This window comes from Erinaceus europaeus, chromosome 9 (assembly GCF_950295315.1).
Source record: "Erinaceus europaeus chromosome 9, mEriEur2.1, whole genome shotgun sequence".
Classification (NCBI taxonomy): Eukaryota; Metazoa; Chordata; class Mammalia; order Eulipotyphla; family Erinaceidae; genus Erinaceus; species Erinaceus europaeus.
The window spans coordinates 125,764,830-125,775,280 of record NC_080170.1 but is presented as its reverse complement, the minus strand read 5'-3'; the positions used below and the strand labels follow the sequence as shown (position 1 = coordinate 125,775,280).

General features: G+C 62.0%; 1 protein-coding gene across 1 annotated transcript; it reads right to left on the bottom strand.

The window, feature by feature from the left end:
- Positions 1-324: 324 nt before the first annotated feature.
- Positions 325-5,707, bottom strand: NDUFV3 (NADH:ubiquinone oxidoreductase subunit V3). The gene is made up of 3 exons (XM_007538208.3): positions 5,555-5,707; positions 3,386-3,506; positions 325-516 (listed from the first exon to the last, which is right to left on the bottom strand). The coding sequence occupies exons 1-3, from the start codon at positions 5,603-5,605 to the stop codon at positions 359-361; spliced, it is 330 nt and encodes a 109-aa protein (XP_007538270.2). The 5' UTR covers positions 5,606-5,707; the 3' UTR covers positions 325-358.
- Between the last annotated feature and the right edge of the window lie 4,744 nt (positions 5,708-10,451).

The window sequence follows — 10,451 nt, the reverse complement described above, 5'->3', positions numbered from 1 at the left end:
GACCTCCCAGGGCCTAAACTTGCCCTCCCCACCGCACCAGGGAAACTCCTGTCAGATGCCCGACCCGCATCGTGACAAAGGGCTTCTGTCCCGCGTGCGAGGGGTCACGGAGTGGGGGCACAGGCTCCCTCCCAGCTGACCCCCTCCTCCAATTCAGGAGACACCACAGCTGTGCGGTATGTGGAGCTTCTCCCGGTGCGGCTCGCGGTGGTTCTCCCGCCAGGTGCTGGGGCTTGGACCCGCCCCACGTGGCCAGGCGTGGGCTCCGCTGCGTGAGCTCGTAGCGGTGGCGGCGGCAGGAAGAATGCGCCACACGCAGCCAGACCAGCCAGCGGTGGTTTATTGGACAGCGGGCGGCTCAGTGGCGCGGGGACAGGCGGCCCGAGGACGGCTGGGGCATCCTGAACTCGGCGAGCTCCAGGGTCAGGTCCAGGAAGGTGAGGGCCGTGTAGTCGTGGTGCTGCAGGTTCCTGTACCGCGTGTTGTCGAAGGGCTCCGGGGGCGGGGCGGCGGGCTCTGCGGGGAGGGAGTGGGTGGGTGGGCAGGGGCTTCGGCCGGGCACCCGCGACCAGGAGCAGCGGCAGAGGCGGCGGCGAGGCCGGGCACGGGACCGGAGGGCCTTTCCCTGGGCTCCGCGGCCGGACCGCAGACCGGAGAGCACCGAGGAGAGCACTCAGGGCAGGAGACACTCCAAGGACTTGCTCCCAGCCGCCGGCCGCACCCCTGCTCGGGAAGATGCTGCCGACTCAGAAGCAGAGACTGACTTTGAGCCGCCACTTCAGGGAGAGCAGCTCCCACAGCCGAGCCCAGCCCGACTCCCCCGGCCCAGTGCTGCTGGAGCCAAAGACGGCTGGGGAGAAGGTAAGCAGTGAAGCAGGGCTGTAGGCGTCTCTCTCCCTTATTTATTTTTAACTTCTTTATTGGGGGACTGATGTTTTATATTTGACAGTAAATAGTTTGTACATGCATCATATTCCCCAGTTTCCCACATAACAATACAACCCCCACTAGGTCCTCTGTCATCCTTCTTGGACCTGTATTCTCCCCACCCACCCACCCACCCTACCCCAGAGTCTTTGACTTGGGTGCAATACACTTTTTTTTTTTTAAACCAGAGCCCTGCTAAGCTCTGGTGTTGGGGATTGAACCTGGGCATGAGTCTCTGCAGAACTATTATGCTGTTTACCCTGCCCTCTCCCTCCACTCTAAATTTCTCTCCATCTGTATCTAATAAGTAATAATAAGCAAAAGTAAAAAAAAAAAAATTCAGTTTTAAAAAATGTGGCCCAGGGGCAGGCATTGTTGCACCCGGTTAAGCACTCACATTACAGTGTGCAAGGAGCCGGACTTAAGTCCCTGGACCCACCTGCAGAGAGAAGCTTTAGGAGTGTTCGGTGAAGCCCGGCTGCAGGTGTCTATCTCCCGTCTCCCACCCTTTGCAATTTCTGTTTCTATCCAATAATAAATAAAAATGTATGTAAAAAAGTGACCCGAAGCTCTCTGTAAACACTCTGCAGAGCAGCGTGCAGCTGCTGGGTCTGCATGAGCCAGAGACTGTCGGGGGCACAGGGCAGCTGGCACACGGGTGTCCCCGGGCACAAGGTGCTGGGCACAGAACCCTGTGGCTGAGCACACCTAAGACGTCAGGTGTGCCAGTCTGAAGTCACGGGGCGGGAGTGCCCCTGGGCGTCTGCTCCCTGGCTCCCCCCGCAGGCCTGCCTGGAGGCCCCCGGGTGTAGCCGGTATGAAGCGATGCCCCCAGGCCGGGCGCAGCCTTTTCAGCCACAGCTCCTGGTGCCGGAGTCGGGCCCTGCCGGTGACCCGCACCCCAGAGCTTCCTTTCCGGCCCCAGCGTCCTTCCCTGCCCTGGGGCTGGGCTGCAGTCAGCGTCCTGCCGCCCTCCGTGCCAGCCCCGGCGGAGCGGGCCCCGGGCCCCGTGCTGCCCCTGCCTCCCCCCCCCACCCCGCTGCAGGTTTGGGGCCATGCTCCCCGCGGGCCTCGCCGGGGGCCCCCCTCTTCACCTGCCTGGGCATCGGTGGTAGGGTGAGGACGCGGGGCCCTGGGCCCGGGGGTGCCCTGCTGGGTCTCTGGTCCTCACTGGGCAGCACCTTCCTCGTGGCAATCAGAAGACGAGGAGGAAGACTGCCCCCCCCCCCACCTTCCTGAGCGGACGCGGCGGGACCAGAGGCTCTCGCGCAGCACGGCCGGGACGGCACAGAGGAGCCTGCGGGCAGCAGGCAGCAGGCAGCAGGCAGCCCGCCACACCGCGCACCAGCATCCCGGACACCACCAGGTGTCTGTCTCTCTCCCTCTCCTTCTCCTCTCTCAATTTCTCTGTCCTGTCCAATAAAATGGAAAAAATGGCCACTAGGAGCAGTGGATTCATGGTGTAGGGACTGTGCCCCAGCGATAACCCTGGAGGCAAAAAAAAAAAAAAAAAAGAAAAATGGGTGAAAGGGTCAAATCTGAAGATGTATAAACTGTGATACAGATTATTAAAAAATAAGGGGGGGCTGGGGAGACAGCACAGGGGTTCTGCAGAGACTCTCCTGCCTGAGGCTCGGAGGCCCCGGGTTCAGCCCCCAGCACCACCATCAGCCAGAGCTGAGCAGGGCTCTGGTGTTTCTCATTTAAATAAAATTTGAAAAAGGAGGCAGGAGAGTGGTGGGGAGGTGGCCAGGCAGGTGGACCACAGACCCTGAGTCTCCAGCTCCCGGTCCCATCCCTGGTGCCACTCCGAGTTCTCTTATGAAGTGAATCAGTAAATATTCAAATGTTTATTTATCTCAGTGGTCCGGGAAGTGGCGCAGTGGCCAGAGCACTGGACTCTCAAGCACGAGGTCCCAAGTTCAATCCCTGGCAGCACATGGACCAGAGCATGGCTGGTTCTTTTCTCCCCCTATCTTTCTCATGAATAAATAAATAAAATCTTTAAAAAATGTATTTTCTGGGCGGGGGTAGACAGCGTAATGGTTATGTAAACAGACTCTCAAGCCTGATGCTCCAACATTTTTTTTCCCCCCCACAAAGCCGCTCAGCTCTGGCTGATGGTGGTGCGGGGGACTGAACCTGGGACTTTGGAGCCTCAGGCAGGAGAGTCTCTTCGCAGAACCATGATGCTGCCTATTCCACCCTAGGAATAAATCTTTAAACCAGCGACCGAGTCGCCTGGCCTCGCCAGGACACGTGGAAGCAGCTGCGGCTCCGGGAGGGGCAGCGCCCGGGACGCACCGCGCTGGCACCGCGTGTAGGAAGATGCCGCCCAACATCGCGAGGCCCCGGGTGCGAGCCGAGCCCCTCGCCCCACCTGCAGGAGGGCACTTGCCTCCGCGCCCCGACACCCAGACTCCGCATCCCTCCTCGGCCGCAGCCGCGAGCAGCTTACTTTTGGGTGGACTCTGCTTCTTGGGGGCTGCCGGCTGCCCCTTCTCGGCCTTTCCCGACTCCGCAGAGAGAGCCGCGGCGGCGGCCGGTCCTCGCAGCACCTGCGCTCCTAGACACAGAGCCTGCGAGAGAAAGACCCATCACGGGCGCTTAGGCGAGGCCGTCGGTCCGTCTCCAGCTTTAAGCAAGTCACCCGCGAGAGGCCGCCAGCAGGCGCCACGCGGCCACAGAGGGGCTGCCGGGCCGGGCGAGCCACCGCCCCAGCCCGCACAAGGCCGTGCACAGTGGCCCCAAAGACGGCCCGGTGGCTGGAGCTCTGGACGTCGAAGCACGAGGTCCTGAGTCGGAATGCCGCGTGGACCGGTTCCCCCGTCTCCCCTCATGCCAGTAAGTAAAAGCCGCATGGCGTTCAGCCTGTGAGCACCAGGGAGGCGGCGCCAGACCAGAGCCCGCAGGGAGGGCACGGCCACCACCTCCTCCTGCGCGGCCTCCGGTCACTCGGCGACCTTCCGGTCCTGCGGGTGGTTCTTTTAGACTTAAATCAGCTTCGGGCACGGGCAGCGAAGCCCCGATCCCCACTGGGGGCCAGGCCAAGGCTTGTGCAGAGCCGGGAAACTGCGGGGGCTCAGAGCCTGCGCCGCCTCCCCCGTTTCTTACCTCTCCCTGTCTCCTCACCCGTCAGCGTTTACTGATGGAGAAGAGACGCAAGCTGGGGAGGCAGAAGGGAGAGGCCCCTGCAGCCCTGCTCCACTCCACCTTTCCCGAAGCTTCTCCCGCACGTGGGTGCAGGGGGCTTGAACCGGGCTCCTCAGGCACGGTGCTGCGGGCTCCCGGGGCTTACTTCTCCCTGACGTCAGCCCACCGTCCCAGAATCCCACCCGGGGCTACATTTAGTCCGACGCTCGCGGGTGGCGGGTGGCGCGCCGCTCTGCCCTCTGGGCGACCCGGGTTCGAGCCCCGGCCCCAGGGGACGGCAGGGAGCTTGGGCTGCGCGGACTCTTTCACTCTCTGTCTGTGAATCGCAGAGGCGGAGCCTTCCGAGCGAGACGCGTCCTAGTACCCGGTCCTGGAGCAGCCCGCAGCCCACGGTCTTGCAGAGCAGAACAAGGAAAAACCTATCGGAAAACCACGCGGCTGGCTGGCTGGCTGGCAAGGGTTCGGGGACGCGCACCAGGCGCCTGGGAAGCGAGTTTCCTCGGGGCGTATGTCCTGGGGGCCACGTGTGACGCGGCGAAGCGCAGACCCCCAAGGTGGGGGGGGGGGGGGACGTCCACCTTTTACATTTACGGCTGCGAGGGCCCTGGCTGGGCGCACACACTACAGGGCACGGGGTCGCGGGTTCGAGCCCCGGGTCCCCACCTGCGGGGGGGGGGGGGGATGGGGGGGGGAGAACTTCCCGAGTGGCGCGGCAGGGCTGCGGGTGTCTCCCCGTCTCCCCTCCCCACTTCTCTTTTTAGGTTTTCGCTGGTTTATGTAACGCCGGCGCACTGCGCGCGCACGGCTGCGGACTACGGTGGTGCCGGGGCCTGAACCTGGGACCTTGGCGGCTCAGGCGTGAGAGCGAGCCCGTGTGCAGAGCCGCCATCGCTTTCTCCGTGTCTCTCTCTCTGCCCCCGGAGTCACTGCCGGGGCCCAAATCGCGGCGGGCATCTCACTGGCGAGCACAGAGAGAAGCTGGGCGGCGGCGGCGGCGGCGGCGGCGAGGGGGGGGGAGACAGACAGGCAGACAGACAGACAGACAGCCGCAGCCCGGCTTCACCGCTGGGGAAGCCTCCCCCACCCCCACCCCCGCCGCGGGTGGGGCCCGGGGGCTCGAACCCGGGTCCTCGCGTCCCTCAAGCCCGAGCTCGATGCCCGGCAGCACACGGGCCCGAGGGGGGTCTGTCCTTTCTTCCTCGCCCCCCCCCCGCCGCCGCCGCCCGAGGTCACCCCTCACGGGCTTCCTGGCGGCCGCCGACTGCGGGGCAGGGCCCGCCAGGCCTGGCCCCCGGGCCGGATGCCCAGGGACACGGGCTGCTCGTCCGCCACCCAGCCGGCGCCGCCGGGAGAGCGGATCGGAGGGGCCGAGACAGGCGGATGCCCCGGGCCCGGCCCCCGGCGCAGCGCCCTCCCCGGCCCGGCGGAGGGTCAGTGGCCCCCAGGGCGCCTGGAGTCCCCGCCCGGGCCTCACCTTCAGCGCGCCCGGGCGCCCTCGTCGCAGCAGCAGCAGCACGGCCGCCATGACGGCTCGGGGGCGGGTCCGGAGAGCGGCCTGGCGTCCCCGTCGCAGCGCCAGTGACGTAAACTGCGCGCGCCCCGAGAGAGCCCGCCTCCTGGCCGCAGTGCGCCAATCACGGCGCGAGGGAGAGGAGTCTGCGCGCGCACCGCGCCCGAGGGCCCGCCCGCCCGGCTCCGCGGCAAGGGCGGCAGGGCAGAGGCAGTGGGCATGCGCGAGCTCCGCGCTGGTCTGGACCACGCCCCGAGGGAGAGCCAATCACCAGCGGCGTGGGTGTGGCCTGCGCGGGGCGGGGCCTGGGGCGGGGCCTCTGCCGTGGCGTCCACGGGTCGCGGGCGGTCGCCCCGGCTCACCGGGCCGTGTGACGGGCGCTGACAGCCCCTCGCCCGGGGCACAAGGACCGCCTGAAGGATCCCGGTTCGAGCCCCCGGCTCCCCACCTGCAGGGGAGTCGCTTCCCGGGCGGTGAAGCAGGTCTGCAGGTGTCTGTCTGTCTCTCCCCCTCTCTGTCTTCCCCTCCTCTCTCCATGTCTCTCTGTCCTAGCCAACAACAACGACAAGCTATAACAATAACAACCACAACAAGGGCGACAAAATGGGGAAAATAGCCTCCAGGAGCGGCGGATTCATAGTGCTGGCACCGAGCCCCCGCGATAAGCCTGGAGGCGATATAGAAATAAATAAAGATTAAAAAAATATTGTATTATCTTTATTGGATAGAGACAGCCAGAAATCAAGAGGGAGATAGGGAGAGAGACAAGAGATACCTGCAGCCCTGCCTCACCACTCCACGAGCAGGCGGGGACCAGGGCTTGAACTGGGGTGCATAGTAACACGTGTGTTCAATCAAGTGCGCTACCACCCGGCCTATTTGATTTGATTTTCATTTTTATTTTTGCCTCCAGGGTTATTGCTGGGGCTCGGTGCCTGCACCATGAATCCCCTGCCTCTGGAAGCCATTTCCCCCCCCCCCCTTTTGTTGCCCTTGTTGTTGTAGCCTTGTTGTGGTTATTATTGATGTTGTTGATATTGACGTCGTCGTTGCTGGATAGCGTTATGCCCAGAAGTTCGAGTCCCGATCTCCCGCAAAGAAGACCAGAATCCCATGCAATAGCAAGAGCCTTTATTAGGAAGCTTAAGCTCGGGCCGCCGACACCCTTCCAAGCCCCGATCACACGTCTCGTCCCACCTTTTTATAGTTATCACAGGGTGGGCGCAGGTGGAAACATCCACACGGAACAAGGAACAGTTGGCTTCCAGGCAACAGCTGCTCTCAATATTCGGGGCCCCTCTCCAACCTCACAGATAGGACAGAGAGACATGGAGAGAGGAGGGGAAGACAGAGAGGGGGAGAGAAAGACAGACACCTGCAGACCTGCTTCACCGCCTGGGAAGCGACTCCCCTGCAGGTGGGGAGCCGGGGGCTTGAATGGGATCCTTGCGTTGCTCCTGTGCTTTGAACTATGTGCACTTAACCTAGTGCGCTACTGCCTGCTCTTTGATTTCTCTTTTCTATTATTTGATAGAGAGAGGAAGGGGGAGATAGGAGAGAGAGGGAGAGAGAGAGGAACACCTGCAGCCCTGCTCCACTGCTGGTGAAACAGGACCAGAGGTTTGAGCCGGGGCTCCTTGTGTATGGTCATGTGTGCACTCTGCTGAGTGTGCCACGGGCCAGTCCCAGCCATTGCAAATAGCTTTTTATTTATTAGTGAGAGAGAGAGTGTGAGCTAGGGAGGGAGCATCGCTCCGGCACACGGTGTGCCGGGCATCAAACCCTGCAAGTCCTGCCCCACCGCAGAGCCACAGGATGTCACTGTCTCGTCTCGGCAGCGTCTCAGGACAAGACGGGGGCTACTTCAGGGCCTGCAATGCAGCCTCTCCTGCTCTTGAGTGTCGGCCTTTCATCCAGGCCAAAGCCAGGAGCTGGTTTGGGGGCAGGGGGGCAGGGGGGGTCCGGGGGTTGCTAAAGCCCCTAATTCATCCGGCTCCAGGGTTACGGGGCCCTGCAGCTTTTCTCCCAGAGCTGAGCCCCTCTCCCCATCTCGGCCTGAATCTTCTCTGGTTTTCAGAGGGCCAGGCCCGCAGGGTGGGGGCCTGGAGCTGGCCTGTTCCTGACCCAGCTTTATGGACTGACTGCTGGACGTAATTCCAATCCAGCTGATCCTCTCGGGTGCCCCCACCCCCGCCAGGGGTCACATCTGACAGCCAGCCGAGGCCCTGTCCTTTGAGGAAGGCGTCAGTCCCCGTTCCGGTGGCGCCAGCACACAGTTCTTCTTCTAGCGTTTGCCCTTCTTCCGTAGCCAGTCCACAGCGTCAGGTTGAGCCTGATGTAAAGTTTCGAGACCTCCTTTGAATCTGGAGAGGTGGCAGTCGTTGACTATGTGGGTCATAGTCTGTCTGGAGCCGCAGGGGCAGTTCGGGTCGTCTCTGGCTCCCCAGCGATGGAACATAGCGGCGCACCGGCCATGGCCTGTTCGATAGCGATTGAGGAGGGCCCGATCATAACGTGCCAGGTCAAAGCCGGGTTGACGCTCGCAGGGGTCTGTGATGAGGGGTTTGTTCTTGACCTCAGCTGACTGCCAGCTCTGTTTCCAAGATTCTGGAACAGAGAAGTTCAGTGTAGGCGTAGGGGACCAGATTGGGTGACGAGACGTCAAGCGTTGGACAGGGTGGGCGGAGATATCCGGTATATTGGCAGGTCCGGTCGAGCGTAGACGTGGGAAATGAACTTAGCATACAGTAAGCACAGCTGGCATAGTAGTTACGCAAAAGTCTTACAAGCCCGAGGCCCTGAAGTCCCAGCTTTAATTCCCAGTAGCACCATAAGCCAAAGCTGAGCAGGGCTCTGGTAATAAACAAATGAACAAACAAACAAAGTAATCCTGCCACTGAGACTGCAAATAACCGAAAGGCAGGGCAGGCTGCCCTGGGGAAGTGGCACCAGCGGAGACGGAGTTAGGTGAGTGGACTTGGGCAGAAGGGGGCAGGGAGGACTTTGCAGTCTGGAAGGAGGGCGATGCTGGGACCGGAGAGTGGGGACGGTCGGCAGTGGAGACCCGGGCCTGCGAGGCGCCTGCCGAGGAGGCTGCACCCGCACCTTAGGTGGGAGCCGGGCCCTGGTGGTCCCAGGTGCTTGGTGAGGGCTGGACCCTGAGGAAGGGACCTGTGGGTCTCAGGCGGAGGCTGAAGGGTCGTCTTGTGTGAACAGGTCACGGCTTCGATGCTGACTCTGCTTCTTTATGTCAGGGGGGTGCGCAGGGCCGCGTGCACGCGCACCGCCCCTCCACCATGCATGGAGCCCCCCCCAGGCCCAGTGATGGGTGCAGAGCGCAGGCTCTCACAGGAAGTGAGGTGTGTGCCCTCCCTGGCCAGCTGTTTACCTTCAGCCGTTTTTGCTTTGCTTTGCATGGAGCCCACGTCTGTATGCACATGTGTGCCGCATGCATGTACACAGAGCCCATGTATGCATGCGTGTGCGTGCAGCCGTGCATTTAAACCTCGCATGGAGCCGTGGCCTCTGCAGGCCCGTGCTGACCCCGAGCCCCCTCCCGGCCTCTCCGCTTTGGTGTGGGCGCCGAGGGTCCAGAGCACGTGTCCCGAGGGCCCCTTCAGCGAGGCGGCTCGGTGTGGACTCCGGGGACGGGGTGACAGGCAGGGAGGACCTCCGGCGTCTGGGAGCCACAGCTGAGGCCCAGAGTGCGGACACCAGTGCCCTGACCTCTCCGCAGACAGGACACAGGACAGGACGCGGGGCCACAGCTGGGCTCCGGCTCCACCCAGGTCCCTGGTGCTGTTGGGATGAAACCTGGCATTCCTTTTGCAACTGTGTAATTCAATTTATTATCTATTTATTTATGAGAAAGGAGGAGAGAGAGAGAGAGAGAGAGAGAACCAGCCATCACTCGGGTCCATGTGCGGCCTCATGCTTGAGGGTCTGGTGCTTTATCCACTGCGCCACCTCCCGGACCACTGTGATTCTTGTGTTTTATTTATTTATTTATTTATTTAAATATTTTATTTATTTTTGAGAAAGATAGGAGGAGAGCGAGAACCAGACATCACTCTGGCACATGTGCTGCCGGGGATCGAACCCGGGACCTCATGCTTGAGAGTCCAAAGCTTTACCACTGTGCCACCTCCTGGACCACTTTATTTAATTTTTTAAAAAAAATATTTATTTATCTATTCGCTTTTGTTGCTCTTGTTGTGGCTATTATTATTATTATTTTAAAGAATTTATTTACTTATTCATGAGAAAGATAGGAGGAGAGAAAGAACCAGCCCTCACTCTGGTCCATGTGCTGCCAGGGATCGAACTCGGGACCTCACGCTTGACAATCTAGTGTCCTAGCCACGGCGCCACCTCCTGGACCACTTGTGGTTATTATTATTGTTGTTATTGATGTCGTCGTTGTTGGCTAGGACAGAGAGAGATGGAGAGAGGAGGGGAAGACAGAGAGGGGGAGAGACAGACAGACCCCTGCAGACCCGCTTCACCGCCTGGGAAGCGACCCCCCTGCAGGTGGGGAGCCGGGGGCTCGAACCCCGATCCTCACGCCGGTCCCCGCGACTCAATTCATCAATTGTTGCATTTGGGTTTTTTTTTTCCAGCGGGCCCTGCTGAGCTCTGGCCGATGGCGGCGCTGGGGCTTGAACCTGGGACCAGGGAGCCTCAGGCAGCCGAGCGTCTGCAGACCCGGGCGCCGCCTCCCCCGCCCACCGCGACCCCGGCGCCCGGCCCCGCAAGGCGGCGGCACCAGCCCGGCCGGGCCGCGAGGGGAGGAGCCGCCCCACCCACCCGGGGGGCGTGGCCCGGCGGCGCGCACGCGCGGCCCGGCGGCGCAGGGAGACGA

What these genes read in the sequence shown, in the direction of transcription:
- NDUFV3 (XM_007538208.3), bottom strand. Translation starts at nt 5,605, where the DNA reads ATGGCGGCCGTGCTGCTGCTGCTGCGACGAGGGCGCCCGGGCGCGCTG. An exon ending in GGCGCCCGGGCGCGCTGAAG is followed by an intron (nt 3,507 to 5,554) that starts GTGAGGCCCGGG and finishes TTTCTCTCGCAG; the next exon opens with GCTCTGTGTCTAGGAGCGCA. An exon ending in GAAGCAGAGTCCACCCAAAA is followed by an intron (nt 517 to 3,385) that starts GTAAGCTGCTCG and finishes CCCTCCCCGCAG; the next exon opens with AGCCCGCCGCCCCGCCCCCG.